Here is a 15,378-nt window from a genome sequence, read left to right on the forward strand (position 1 = left end):
TGCGGGCACCTCAGCTCAAGGAGGGCTCTATGGCACATGAAGCTTGACAACTTCATAACTAGGCCATTTTGGCTCTTGAAATGTTGCTTTCTTAAAAGCATGAGTAAAAAAAACAAACAAAAAAAGGTACATCAATTGCTCTGGCATCCGACGGACTAAATTATGAGACGGGCAAAGGCCCAGTAGGTGATGGTGGGCCGCGCAAACCTGTCACTGGTGTACAGCTAGAGCGCGAGGCAGATCATCCGTGGAGAGGCCTCAGCACCATTGAGTGCAAACGTGAGAGTTCGGCCCGCTCTCTTTACACATTAAAAGCCCTTTTTTAAAGGGTTGCTCCTGGAGATCGTACTCTCTGGCCTAAGCTGGTGAAATTCGTTTTTTTCTGTCTTCAAATTCAGCTGCTCGCTCTAAACTGGCCTCATAATAGCATGATCCAAATTATGCATTTCATGATATTTCGCTTGAGCTGGACTCCCTGCATGTTTCAAAGATATTGCCATTTAGTTATTTATATAAAACAAACTTTTTTTTCCTGTCTTAAGGTAAAACTTACATGATCACTTGGGGCCCTTAGGGTTTTGAAAAAAAAATAAAAAATAAAGTACAGAATGGTAACTTGTGCCCAGAAACGGAGGGAGAAAATTAAACAAAGAAAAAGTGTGTGAGAGGTGGTATAGATAAGACTGACAAAAGTGTCTGCTTCAGTTAAAATCCATGGGAATAAAAGTTTGCCATACCCCATCTCCTCATAAGAGATTCAGATTTATACACAACAGCCCGTGCCTCGCTCCCTCGCCACCGAGAGAGCAAAAGGGCCGGAGCTCCCCCTGCTGGCTCGGAGAACTACCTGCGACCAGGCAGATGAATGCCGTTGACAGCAGGCGGGTAGGGCAGGAGCAGCTCCAGTTGTGCAAACAGGGAGAAGTGATCAGAGGGGATGTGAGGATGGGGGCAGCCAGTGATACTGTTCTCGTGGAGCCAGTGGGGGTCCAGGGGACCCAGTACACCCAGCACGTTGAGCAAAGGTTGAGAATAGAAGATGTAGTCAATGATGCCCTGAAAAAAGAAAAACAACATTACAATTGTGCCATTGATGGTTTTAAACTTTAAGATGAAAATTAAATATGGATTAATCCTTAAGCTATTTTTCTTTAAGCAAATGTATTCGCTCTATGACAAGTTTGTTTGCTTTATTACAGGCCGAACTGGTCTTAAGTATCTGTAGCCATTTGAAATTAGAGGCACCACTGCATTTTAATATGATCAAAGATGCTACACACGTAGCATGAGCAGTTGTTTAAATGAAATGTAATTATAGGATTTGAAGGAAAAACAGAATGGTCTGACTTTAGATTTGTGAAATAATGCATAGCTGGAAAAAAAAGACGGACTGAATGAAAGGGCAAATTCATTCTCAGACAGTAGGTGGCGCTTATGGAACAGCAGCGATATATTATAATAAAAGTATAAATAGAAATTGATTATTTTTACTTTTACACAGAACAGTAAAATTACAATGCTAACATTTAAGGTAATTTCTTTGTTTTCAAACATTAAACAATTGATCTTATTTTTGGTAGGAAACCACAGAAAGACATTTTCGCTTCTCTTGGTTGGTTTTATAAACTATTCTCATGACAAATGTTGCGTTCCCAAATGCAAATTATAGACGTTAAATTGAGTAGCATTTACTGTGAATTAAAAATGAAAGCAGTGCTGGTGCGGTACTCTGAAACATAAGCACGTCAGACTAGGGCTGTCACTTTTGTGAAAAAATCCTGTTCGATTTGAGACGCGTTCATTGAATCGATTGTAAAATCGATTTTCCATGTCTAAAGACGTTTCCATTTTAAACGCCAAATATGGGCAAATCCACTGACAACTAACAGGCATTAGGACGAACGTAAAGAGGGCGCTTGAGACGCGCACAAGTCAGCAATATTCCTGTTGATTTATTGCCGTGAAGTTTCGTGCACAATGACAAACAGGAGTGCAACATTCTCGAAAAGCAATAAGCAGAGTGGACTGCCATAACATCAATGAAAAACATTACTGCAGTCTTCAACATGGCTGTATTTACGGTTAGAAAAGTCAAACAAATGTTGCCTACGTAGGCGATTGTTGACCGTAGCCTGAATCTGTATCTGTATGCATGAGACTGTCTGAATACCGGCAGAATTCACAGTTTTGTAGTAAAAATAGAAACATTATGCAGAAGTATAATGTGTGTTTGTCAGAGTTGCTGTGTGACGCGCGTTCGCATTGTGACGAGCTGGACGTGTTCCGAGAAAAGACCGGTAAAATCGATTCCCTATTTTCGTTTTCGAAACTTGTGTTGGTTGGTCCGATCGATTTTCGAACGTAAAGTGACAGCCCTACATCAGACTATATATTTATATAATTACGTCACAACCGTTGTGATCTGATGATCGCACTAAGATCTTCACTGTGAATGAATCCACTCACACTCACATTTCATTTACCACACACAAGCATGTGACGCTCGGTGTTTTTTTTTGCCTATGAGGACACGAATGCATGAACTTCCTCTCCAGACCCTAGATCCGCTCTGAAAGTCACTTTGTGAGCATTTAACCGCTTCATTTGAGAAAAACTCAATGTCAAACACAGAAGGTCTTCACGGCAACCCGTCAAAATAAGTTTGGTTTAACTAGACAAATATATTAGTTGTACAGTAGAATTTAGATACGTCTCAATGTAATACTATCACCAATACAAATAAATTAAGAACAAACCTTTAATGAATACATTTTTCTTCCATGTTTTAATTGTAACAGTAAAGCTCATTGTGCAGCAAAAACAAGTTATTTAATTTCATTTAAAAGAAATTGAATAAATGTTTTGTCTTCATTTGATTAGCAGAAAAAAAAAAACAATGTGTGAAAAAAACATTTCATAGATTTTTTTTTAAATAAGTATAAGTTATTAATAAGTTTAATAATTGTTTATAATAAAAGTTCCATGATTTCAATTAATTAGACATGATTTGATTACAAAAATTTTTTACACTACGTATCCGTAACGCCCACTCCGCGACACTAGTTTCGGGGATCTACCACCCCCCCTAAAATAAATGCTAGAGGAAACACTGTGTGAAAGATTTTCATTATGTTAATGTAATTTATTATTATTTATTATTATTGTTATTTAGCTATTTATTTATTACACATACAGGAATTATTTTTATCACAATATTATGAACTCTTTTGGCCAAAAATTCAGGAAAAAAAAAAAAGATACAGTGAAAGCCCTAGTTTAGCCTTTTAAAGTTTAAAAAAAATGAAAAACAGCTAAAACAAACCTTAAAGTCAAAGGTGTAGTTGGTGTAAGGCATCAGGCCGTTCTCGTAGGCACTCTTCAGCTTGAAGCCGTGCGTGATCCTGGTGCTGGAGGTGCCGTTCTTGCCGTTGCAGTTGAAGTTGGTCAAGCTGTCAATGTATCGCAGCTCTTTGAAGTCCTTGTGGGTGCTGTCCACACCACCTGTGCTCAGGTACTCCACCACACCTGTGTGTGCATGAAAATCTCCATCAGGAACTGAGCAAGAAGGAAAATCAAATCTCGAAACACTCTGGTACGGGCATACATACCCGAGTCAGGTAGAGAGTTGAGGTCAGCGCACAGGACGAGAGGGATGGCATTGGTTTCCCCAGAAACTGAGGAGAGCTTCAGACTGCGAGTGGCCTTATCCACAATGTTCTTCACTTCAGACAGGAACATCATAGTCTGGACAAGCTTCACATCCGAGTACTCGGGGTCCCAGTGCATATGAGCATTGGCCACCAGGAGGAGCTGTTTCTCCATGCCATGCAGAGACTTTCCAGCTATGGAGCAAAAGAGAGACACTGCTTTAGATACGTGTCCGACCTTAGAGTCTTTGCGTCAATGAGATACTATTATATTTCTTAATATTTTGAATTAGTTTCTAATTTCATTTCCGGTTATCATTTGAAATTTTAGTTTGTTTAGTTTCTTTTCTTTGTTTTTATAAATCTGTCTAAATACTTATGAATTTTTAATTTTAGTATATCAAGTAATCTAAATGAAAGATACGTTGTCTTGGTCTTGTTTTATATTTAAAACAAGACCAAGACCATGTACAATTAATTAGAATGTACAATTAATTAGAGCTGCACGATTCTGGATAAATTGAGAACCACAATTTTTGTTTCAAATAGAGATCACGATTCTCCCATGATTCTGAACAGATAACAAAAAGTAATTTACTAGAGGTTCTGACAGTGTCAATTGCTGCAGTCTATTTAAAAATGTGTAGTTTTAATAAATAAATAAAAATCTGTTTGAATGATTCAAAATAATCAAATTCTCCTCTTGTTTCATAACTGGATGAACGAATCTTTTGAATGAATAATTTACTGACAAATACAAAATTTAACAGTAACTTGTCGCCACCTACAGGTGTAACGATGTAATGATAAAAGTTTTATTTTAAACACTTATTTTAAAGTTTTTTTATTTTACTTACAAAAGGTGACTTAATCGCTACCATAGACATCAGTGTTTATATTGGAACTAAACTTATCTCAGTAACAGAAATAACGATACGGTGTGATTGTAAAGACGTTTGTGAAGCTGTTTCATACCTATGTATATGACAACTGCTCTTTCTTGGTCAGTGGCAGCGTCAACACAGTAAGGCTGCTCCGATCAGGATTTTTCAGGTCGATCACAGGAAGCAGTATCGGCCGATACCGATCACCAATACAGATCATGGGTCTATTTGAAGCCTTCTTTTTCTTTTTATCATGTAGCATTATTTATAGGGATGATCAGGATCTTAAAAGACATTAATTCAGGACTTGAATTTCATTTTGGAAAATGGGGGGAATTCCCCCCCTTAAGTGATTTTTTTTTTCTTCTTTTTTTCTTTTTTTTAAGGAGTATGTTGGTGGTGGGGGACATTTTTTTAAAGATTTTTTTTATTTTTTATAACAATTCTCTCACCTAAATGTTGTTCAAATGTTTGTTTTTACGATAGGGCAATTTTGTTGCACAATAGCTTACACAGCACAAGCCTGATGTCAAACTTTGAATTACATTTACTAAAAAGACAAAGTAAGCAGTCAGTAATAAAATGAGAACAAATAAACAAATTACAAGCAGTAGCACAAATAAATGCAATAAAGATACAAATGAAAAACAGTGCTTTAAGTTTAATTAATAATTGAATAAGGAATCAAATGTAAAATAACACTAGATGGCCTTCCCTGAATAAATTAAATGCCAATTAATCCTAACATTTAAAGTTACAAAAGTTATTCAGTCAAGAGCAGCGAGTGATTTCTCTCTTTTGTTGTTTGATTAACATTAAATGACAGACAGCAACAGGCATCTATAGGCTGCTGCCACTTTAAAATCTGATGCACGGTTCCAATATACTGTTACACATGCATTTTTTTCTAAAACGTTGCGTTCACTTCAGACATGATCGACTACGTTTATGTGAATGCTCGCCAAGACGGTAATTTTGCACGTGTGCATTTAAACATTAAAGTGCAATTAGCCATGAAGAGACCTGAGAGCTGTTTGTGAGGCAGCTTTATGTGCGCGCTCTTTAATTGTGCATGAGCGCACAGTCTCTCGGAGAGCGCACGAGTGGTTTAAAAATGCTTGAATGTTTAAACTGGCAAGACTTAAAAAGATGTGCAGATTATACACTTTGGTGACGATGCAACACTGCCCAGCAAGTGACAAGTGTACATCAACTTCAGCAATGTTTAAAAAAAAAAAATAAAAAAAAATTCACCCACGCCGGACAGACGGCGATGCTGCAAGCATGTCATACCACACCTCTCACGGCGGGTGCGCGTCTTTTTGCGTCGTCAGAATGAGAATGGTTTCTAAGATCGGCAAATTGAGAGATTGATTATCGGCTGATAGCAATCGGTAGCTGATCAATCAGAGCACCCCTAGAACACAGATTTGATTGTTTCGCTGTGATTGTCAAAGGTTTAATATACATAGCTGAATCGTTGTCATTCAGGAATAAGATTGCGTGGGTGTTTGAATCGTGATCTTTTATTGATTAATCATGCAGCTCTAAATTAATTATAATCAAGAACTGAAACTATCTTTTTTATGATTGGCTGTTGTAAAATACTCTATAAACCCACACGTGACCTCATTACACCATTATTCCTCTATGGCAACCGTTCTGCTAAATGTTGCTGAAAACTGCATTGCTTGGAATAATTATTAGTTATCAAAATTCATTTTGATGCTGTGCTTAAATTATTAGTAGATCTGACATGTTTCAAACCACATGTATGATTGTGGTTCTGATTATCAAGTACATGAATCCAAAAGACCACACTGCAATGCTTTTTCTTTTAACACAGTGTCAATAATCATGCACTGTAAAAAAAAGTTAAAAAATATTTTTATATATTCTGTGATTTTATATTTTTGTGTCAGTAAATCATACAAATTTAGAGTACAACTGTAATGTAGAGAAAAGAACAGTGAAAAAGAAAACAGACCAGACTGCTCAATGATCTCTTTCCGCAGCTCTAGTAGTACAGCCACCCCGATGTTGTCCTTGGTCATCACCCTGTTCAACATGGCCTCTGAGCCCTCGGAGTTTGCCATAGCCAGCTGGTTGAACTCCACTGTGTGTTTCTGTACCAGACTGAACCTGCTCAACACAGAAACAGCAACGTCAGGATGAGAACACAATATGCTAGAACAACTGTTGTTCTAAAAGTCATCTTGCAGTCATTCTACACAATAATACAGTGGTTCTCAATCCTGGGGTACCAATAGAACACCAGGACCAGGATTGAGAAAAAAAATAAACTAAAGCCCTGCAGTCTGCTTATTTATGCCAGACTCACTTATCCGTTTTGTAGAAAACGGCGCAGCCGTCCACATGTTTGCGGTCAGATTCAGACATAGTCCTGGCTCGGGACTTAGGGCTGAAGAATCCTTCGTAACCCTGTTCCTTTAGCTCCACCAAGAAGTAGTTGTAGTACTGCTCTGTTTCCACTTCCTAATGGGCACAAATGTAACAAATGTGAATGGCTGCATCCAAAAATCGCAAATTTCCCTACCAGCGAAAACAGTATGTGACCATAGTAATGCACAGTACTCAGAAAGGCAAGCAAAAGGCACCCAGACAACCTACTAACTTCCAGCGAGAATCTGCATATGATGGACACTTTACTATTCCGTGAGTAAAGAAGTAAACTTAAGTAAACTTCTTAAATAAAGTAAAGAAGTGAGGCCTCAATAGAGGATTAATGAATGGCAGTGAAGCAACGCAACTAAAGCTGGTCACATGATAATGACAACATGACACGTTACATGTCCAGATTTCATTCATACTGCACACATTCATCAGCCTGGGAAAACCCAGACAACTTCCGGCAAATTTAGATTTGCTCTGCAAGTAGTCTGGCAAAGACCTCATTCAAGCCCATTTCCATAGCCTCGAAATCGCAACACCAATCAGAAACGTTGAGGCGGGCTTTACAAATGACGATCACTCTGATTGGTTTTAGGTCTAGCCTATCCAATTGCGCCCAGAGGCATTTGAGCGACGTCCGTTGGTGAAGCGCACCAACTTTTAAAATGCATTATTATATTCAAATTGCAAACACATGAGGACAGTCTCCATGAAAGACCCACTGGCAGATGAACGTGCTACTATTCTCTCCGAAACGGTAGGAAATTCAATTAGATTTAATAGAGGATTTTAACTGTGACAAGATGATTGACAGGGCAGTTTAAGTGACAGGATGCACGCGACAGATCCGTCCGATAAAGATGACAAAGTAGTATGTCCCAAAGCTTGCCTACTTTTTTGCTACACATTCAAAAGTAAATACATTTTCTTCACAAAAAGAGTACATACTTTTATGGCGTATAGTGTAACTTTAGGACACCGCATATGGCTTTACACGATGCCGATCGCTCTGATTGGTATTAGGAGTTTTAGGTCTATCCAACTGCGCCCAGAGGCATTTGAGCGACATCCGTTGGTGACGCCCCTTTGGAAGTTATTAAAGGAGCTTTGCCAGACCATAACTCAGTTACTACTGAGAATGGTCTGGTTTTAACCAGGCTACACATTCATATTATACAAAACATACTTTTTTTAGCTGTTGCAAAGTACTTATTTAAAATAAAATGTTTATATTATTCTTTAAGAAAGTATGTGATTTTGGACAGAGGCAATGTTTTTCACACAACCCTATATAACTGCATCCATAATGGTCAAACTTCTGCCAGATAACTTGTGACTGGATTGAACTGGGATTGGGATAAACTGGTATAACTGGGATAAACAATGTTGTGTCAATGGAATAAACTGCTTTTAAGGAAAGATTGCAACAAGATTAGCCAAACTAAAAAAAAGCCTTTAAAGCACAGTTCTCCAACTCGAGTTATTCATGCGAGTGGGTGACAAACCTGTAGGCTGATGATGTCCGCACTACAGTTGAGGATCTCTTGCATGATGGACTTCTTCCTGTACTCCCAGTTGAGGGCCCAGGAGGGACAGTAGCCATAGAGCTGACGTGTGGCGTACTTATCGCACAGCACGTTGTAGCACATTACAGAGAAAAGCGCTAAAGTACGAAGGGAGAGGAAGCAAAATTTCAGTGAGGATGTCAAAATAGTCATTCAACAAGACATTGTTGCTACCATTATTGTTCTTCTCATTAAATAAAATATTGATACAGAATATTACTACACCATAGCATTATATTCAGGGCTCAACAATAAGGACTGCCTGATGGACCCGGGCCAGCAAATTAGAACAACTCGCCCAATCAGTCCCGTAAAAATTTATCATCAACAAAGCAGGTCTATACAATTAAATTCAAATCACAATATGGGCTAGTGTCCTTGATTGGTAGACCACAAAGAGACTGCCATTTAAATATCAAGTCTGCATGTTCTGCGTATGCCCAATCACTATAGAAGAACACATTCAACATTTCATTTGGGGGAGGGGAAAAAAACATTTACAACAAACCATAAAATTAAAAGTTTGGTTAAACTTGAAATTGTATACTAAAACCTGTACTTCAATGTAATAATTATAGCAAACCTCTGCTGTGAAGCACTTTATTTGACAACAGCAACTGTAAGACTTTAAACAGTTACGTTTCATGAACTCATTTGATAAAATTTGTGTTGATCAAAAAACTAAAAGTTTCAGAAAAATAAAAAGGAAATCATAAGGTTTTATTAATAAATTTAATTCTTAATTTTATTGATTCAATTATGCCTTTTATGCTTATGCTAGATGCTTTTGGGACTAATTTCTTAGGACTATAAATTTGAAGCAAATCAAACACAGATGGCTAAAATTCCAAGAATATTACAGTAGGCTATATTACAGAAACAGTGGCTGCAGACAGTCTAATCAAATCTCAGCATTTTGCAGCTTAATTGCAAAACATCTTATCACAAATTCAGAATGATTTGATTAATAGTGCAACCATAGATCTCATGAAGTTTCTTGTTTTGTTTTTTGTTTTAAAGGAGTCATAACCTGCAAATTTCACTTTTCCACGAGAATCAATGTATGTTATGATTGCATAATGATTATACAATGGCCGGGAAGCCGATATTTAAAAGTGAAGCGTTTGTTTACCTCAGGGTTTGTAAAATAGCCCACGTGCACGCGCACTAAAAAACGAGATTTTGATTTCAGCCCCGTCTTGACGTCAAGACGGGGCAGGATATACCATATATGGACACCGCTGCAGGAAGCCCGCCCTTCCCCTCTCCCCCTCATATTCAGTTCAGTCGCGAAAGATGGAGAAACCGAGTGCACACGTGAGTTGCTCTGTGGTTGACTGCCAGAAACAACATGCGAATGTGTTTTCTATACCAAAAACGGACCAAACTATCAGGGACCAGTGGATAAAATTCATTTTTAATGACGCTGTCCCAGCAACACTTTCAACTGGCTTATTGTTCGGTGTCTGCGCTAAACATTTTACGCCGGAATCATTCACAAATTTGGGCCAATATCAGGCGAAGTTGGCCACGAAGCTCCGTTTGAAAAAAGGTGCCATTCCAACCATCCGGGACTTGCCTGAAATTGAAACGGTAAGACTGTTTTTATTGCTCTACTGTGTGTAACAAACAGCAGCTAACTACTAATGCGGCTATTGTATGTAACGTTAGCTTCAAGGTAAACACGGGGAATGGACTCTACGTCCACGACAGCCAAAACATCGCATCAGATCTCGCGAGACAATAATGCCTTCAGAAATAAAGGTTTTAGGAGCTCTGTTTTTATTATTTTTTCCACTTTTATTTTTTAGAAGGGCATGAAAGACTATAATACAGCAGTAGGTATCCAAATTAAGACTAGGTTATGACTCCTTTAAAGAATGGTATAAATTGCTGCACCGGGGTAAAGTTGAAGTGAAAGAACAAACGATACAGTTACGATCTGTGTAGCACATCTGAACTGAAGTGAAAGTCTCACCTGCTGGCCGTGTTCTGTCTGTATCCTGCAGTTGTATCCATGAGCGAGATGGTGGCTGGTCTATGGATACTATGGCCCAAAAAAAAAGGGTCAGTGAGTGAACCTCTCAAAAACCAAGCAATTACTCAAATGGATATGGTCCGACCGCTGCAACGCCATGCAAGAACACAGTTATAATCCCCACAGAAATTCAGAGCAAATCAAAAGAAAGTGTTCAATGAGAGAACAATGCCATGACTCATTTCATTGCATGAAATTAATCTGCACTAAAACAGCATGTACAAGAATTGAAGCTTTTCAGCGATCACTGTACAAGCAGGGCAGCGGTACAAGAGTTGACTCACCACGTTTGGTGCCTGCAAGATTGTCCAGCAGGTAGTTGAGGAGCCGGCGTGTCCCATCAGGCTCTTGGTAGAGGTTCAAGATTTCTTGTGCAAGAGGGTTTCCTACAGAACACAACCAAACATGAAGCATGACAGGAACATGGATAATTACAGAACCAGTACGTGGGTCATACTAGAATTGCATTTCCAACTGGATTTCTCTCAAATTCCACTAATCACATAGGCTAATTGTGAATCCAAGACGAAAAAAAGAAAATAAATTGCATAATAGGGAAACTAACAATTTAAAAAGAGCGTTTACATTGACAGGCACATTTATTATATATATATATATATATATATGAATTTTATTTATTTTATATATACACTTTTTATAATTATTTGTTGCATATTTTAAGAATTGAAATTATTATATATATTAGGCCTACATCACTTTATGGAATGGTGTGTTTTATAAAGCATACTTTACAGTTCCTATCTAAAAGTAACAGCTTGTGACTGCAATTGTAGAATGACCCAGATAACAGTCTAAAATAAGTGTTATATGCACTTAAAGAATAGTTACTGTAGAGCAACAAAACATCAACAATTAACTAGGCCCACATGGATTCATATTCTTTGGCCACTGAATGTTTATTATGTCTTGTCTAATTTGATTATGCATTTCAGCTACCAATAAGCTCAATAAAAACAAAAACACTTTTACCATGTCTACATCTATTCTGTAGATTTCCCTAAAACCAGCACATACAAAGCAAAATGACCATCTGGGCCTGCACAACTGAAGTTTTATGGGTTATAAAAGGAAGTAGTACCTTTCAAACCCAACGTTTGTAACTGAAAGAGTTTTCCAAGCTCAAAAGGCAGAACTCGTAACTGGTTGTTATTTAAAAGCAGTTCCCTGTGAAACAAACAAAACAAAAGAGATAAAAATTTGCACGCCATAAAAATAATCATACAGCAATAAGCATCTGAAGCATACAGGGATACAAAATGCTACATTAAATCCAAAGTCAACAGGCCATTTTGGCGTATGAACCCCCATACTGCACAAAACCTATTGCAGCCCAGTGCATTTCAGCTGTTGGATACAATCCCAACCACTTTAAAGGTACCTAATACAGTAGGCTCCTCTCAGAACATGATTTATAACCATCCACAGCAGTAATCACACTAGCAGAGAAGTGGTAACATATTTCAACCTGTGACAAATGAAATTGATTCAGAGTAAACCACTGTGTCACCCACATATGAGAACAGTGGTGTTCAGAGTTCAGGCCCTGGATGCAAACTAGCATCACCTTTGAAGAATAAAGGACCTAATTAACAATGCCCATAGGCTCAACAACTCGCACAACAGCAAGTATTGGGGTTAAAAAGTCTCTGCACACTACCACAATTGCCTTATCCATCTACCTAACATCACACCACAATCTTTACAGTGTGCAAATACATAGCCAATTAGCCACCCACCTGAGAGATACCATGTTGCCTAGCTCAGCAGGCAGGCTCCTGATCTTATTGGACGAGAGGTCCAGGTACACCAAGTTGTGTAGTTTGGCAATGTCGGGCGGGATTCGCGAAAGTGAGTTATCACTGATATGAAGAGCAGTGAGGTGGGTAAGGGACCATAATGATGTACTCAAACTTCTCACTTTCCCTGCAAAGACAACAGGACGTAAACATTAAATTGTGCGCTTTGGGACGTGAAAAGTGGACATAATTTATATCCACTACTGTAAAGTGACGGGACTGCTTGCATACGTTTTCATGCACATATTAAATGATAATCAAAAGTGTTGATTATTTTCATTATTGATTACAGACCTACAATAAAAAAATATATATATAAATTTTAACTAACATTAAATGTCATTATATTACTGCATTATTTATTGGCAAGATTTTAAAAGTGCAACATTGGCTACACCAACAGCCTAAAGGCCAAAGGATATATAGTTCTAAAAAGCATTCTAATATAAAAGGTAGCACAAGAGTCCACACAACAACTTTAACGGCAGAGAGAAACGATATCATTGCAATAACTTTCAGAATGATTTTTACCCCCAGCTGATGAACAATAAAAACATTAACAGCCAATCAGAATCAATTCTGCTTTGAAGCAAGTAATTTTGATCAAAGATCATGAGCACTCAAAAAAAGATTAAAAAAAGATAGGCACAGATAAATCATTTATAATAAATACTGCAATAGTCTATAAATAATACGAATAGTCCATTTTAATTTCATGGTGACTTTTTCCAGCTTGTCTCACCACGGAGCACATTACTCGTAGTACAACATTTTTCCTTTGGAAAAATGAGGACCGATGATTCACGCACATATCAAAGTCGCAATGAACCAGAAGTAGCATTTAGAAAATTCATACCAACTTTAAGTAAACTTGAGTCTATTTTGATATCATTTGTCTTTGACATGTTGGCCCCCACTGAGAACCCCAACATTACCAACAATCTCCAACTCTGCCCAATATGACTTCTTCCCATTTGCCGCCTCCTCAGTGGACATTATCGTGTACATCCGCCTTGGATCAGGCGGATCATATTTTTCCTTGGGCATCCCTGTAATACTGAAACACAAACACAACAATCACTTTCACTACTGAACACCATTACAGAAAATGTATTGCACGTGCACTTTACATAAACATGAAGCTGCTTGTATCCTGACAGGAAACCGAATGGGTGCAACTGTGCTAAGAACAGGTGAAATGCCTAGTGAAAATGACACTGAAAACCCTCTGAGAGTGAGAACACAAACAAAAGCAATTCCAAAATCAATAGCCGAGGGGATTTTTCCATTAGAGATCCTCGCACGATACTCGACGTCACTACTACGCTTCTCAAATTTACATAATGCAGCTTTCAAACGGCGTCGATTAAAACGAACACGAGTACGATTTTAATAGTCTATGGCAAATTAGCAGTCAAATAAAAACTTTGAGCAAAGTTTTATATGAAACTAACATCTATCGCCGCTAAATCCGCGTTCTTGCGCGAGCAGCTGGCACTGTGGGCAAAGGGCTACTATATCGAAGTGAATTCGATTTATACCACGTCTGAGTACAATTTTAGTCACACATGGCACAGAAAAAAGAAAAAAAAAAGTCGGCTCATATTACAAATCCCATGAAACAAAGGTGCAACTGAAGTCCTTGCAACTGCACTCCATATAAACACGGCGCCAGTACATTTCCATTACATAACTGTAGCGTTAATCGCTAACTAATCACTTAACCAACAGGCCAGAGGAGCGTCAATTTCGGTCTTTCATCATCGCTGTGCAACTCAACCCAAACAAAAACACCACCACCTCGTGTTTATTTCCCAGAGCCACGTTACAGAGCTAGGACTGCTAGCTGAGCGAGCCTGACTCATGAGGGGAACAAGGCGTCTTAATGAGTCGATTAAGGGCAAGCATTTAGGAAATTAATTGACTTTAAATCGTGCTTGAGACAGATTTGCTGTCTAACTGCTGAAGTGAATTAGTTTGATCGGACCCCCTACAATGTTAGCGCTACCCGTTTACAGTAGGGGACCTCTCTTGACAAACATCGACTTAACTTTGCAAGTGCATTTGAGCGATAGCAATCGCCTGGAACACACAGAAGTAAACTAATAAGAGGTTTTATGATGTTAATAAATGCATTGTGTTAGCTTGTGTAGCTTCCCTACGGACACAGCAGGCTGCTTACATAACCAACAACACAGACCTCAACATTTTAATTCGCTTCGTTGATCATTTCACTCAATCCGTCATAGTTTTCAAAGTGCCCACGCACGCAAAGTGGAGAAAAAACAGATGAGATCTTACCGATCCTTCATTTCCTCTCTGTTCAGATTGAGCGAATTAGCTTATACGCTAACTGGCTAACAGGCGATTATACATTCACAAACCTAGACCAACACTACGCGCAAAGCAGTAGGAAAGAAACATATTCCCGTGCTTATATACCACTAGATACAACTGGAACGCCTCAAACGCGTATTCGTTTTACCTGTAAGCTCATACCAGTTCACAAAGACGAGTGCGCGTTTCCTTTGTTTCTGATCCGTTGCTCTTTCTCACTGATGGCAAACAAGCATCATGGCGGCCGTGAGAGTTTCAGGGCGCGATAAGAAGCGCCCTGCTCATTGGCTGTCCCTGAAACGAGCGATCTGATTGGTCCGCTTGTCCACTCGACGCCTCCAAACTGTTTACGCCAGCGAGGCAGGCCAAAAATGGGAGTCACAAAAATAGGTCAATTTTTGCGGATGTTGACAAGTAGAGTACAACAAAGATGCAGTTTGCGATAAACGCGCTATATATCATTACGTGATGATAATAGTAATGACAATTGATTACATAAAATGTAAGAAACACAGTAAGTAAATAGGGGCGTGTTTTGTAACACTTTAAATAGGCTATTTGAAATTGTATAGTGACTGGTAAGAGATGGGCTTGCACTGATTTTAATTGCATCGACGTTTATGTGAACCTAAAAATCAGACGACTCGTGCAAAATATGCGAATCATTTAATCTCTGGT

At 38.5% G+C, this 15,378-nt stretch overlaps 1 protein-coding gene across 2 annotated transcripts; it reads right to left on the reverse strand.

Annotated features, from left to right (window-relative positions):
- Positions 1 to 348: 348 nt before the first annotated feature.
- Positions 349 to 14,937, reverse strand: cnot6a (CCR4-NOT transcription complex, subunit 6a). 2 transcript variants are annotated; one of them, XM_079898575.1, is made up of 12 exons: positions 14,849 to 14,937; positions 13,299 to 13,420; positions 12,304 to 12,490; positions 11,646 to 11,731; positions 10,831 to 10,932; positions 10,487 to 10,555; positions 8,449 to 8,606; positions 6,873 to 7,027; positions 6,519 to 6,673; positions 3,609 to 3,842; positions 3,323 to 3,525; positions 349 to 1,056 (listed from the first exon to the last, which is right to left on the reverse strand). In XM_079898575.1, the coding sequence occupies exons 2-12, from the start codon at positions 13,408 to 13,410 to the stop codon at positions 844 to 846; spliced, it is 1,674 nt and encodes a 557-aa protein (XP_079754701.1). In that variant the 5' UTR covers positions 13,411 to 13,420; positions 14,849 to 14,937; the 3' UTR covers positions 349 to 843. The 2 variants fall into 2 exon arrangements, with proteins under 2 accessions (XP_079754701.1, XP_079754702.1); XM_079898576.1 differs by having other exon boundaries at positions 14,863 to 14,915.
- Between the last annotated feature and the right edge of the window lie 441 nt (positions 14,938 to 15,378).

The sequence above is a fragment of the Squalius cephalus genome (assembly GCF_949319135.1).
Source record: "Squalius cephalus genome assembly, chromosome: 17".
In the NCBI taxonomy this organism is placed as follows: Eukaryota; Metazoa; Chordata; class Actinopteri; order Cypriniformes; family Leuciscidae; genus Squalius; species Squalius cephalus.

Bases quoted from the DNA above. Each gene is read 5' to 3' on its own strand.
- cnot6a (XM_079898575.1), bottom strand. From the start codon at position 13,410: ATGCCCAAGGAAAAATATGATCCGCCTGATCCAAGGCGGATGTACACG. The intron at 10,933-11,645 runs GTACTACTTCCT...TGTGTTCTGTAG, and splicing joins ACAAACGTTGGGTTTGAAAG to GAAACCCTCTTGCACAAGAA. The intron at 3,843-6,518 runs GTCTGTTTTCTT...TTTGCTCCATAG, and splicing joins AGAGATCATTGAGCAGTCTG to CTGGAAAGTCTCTGCATGGC.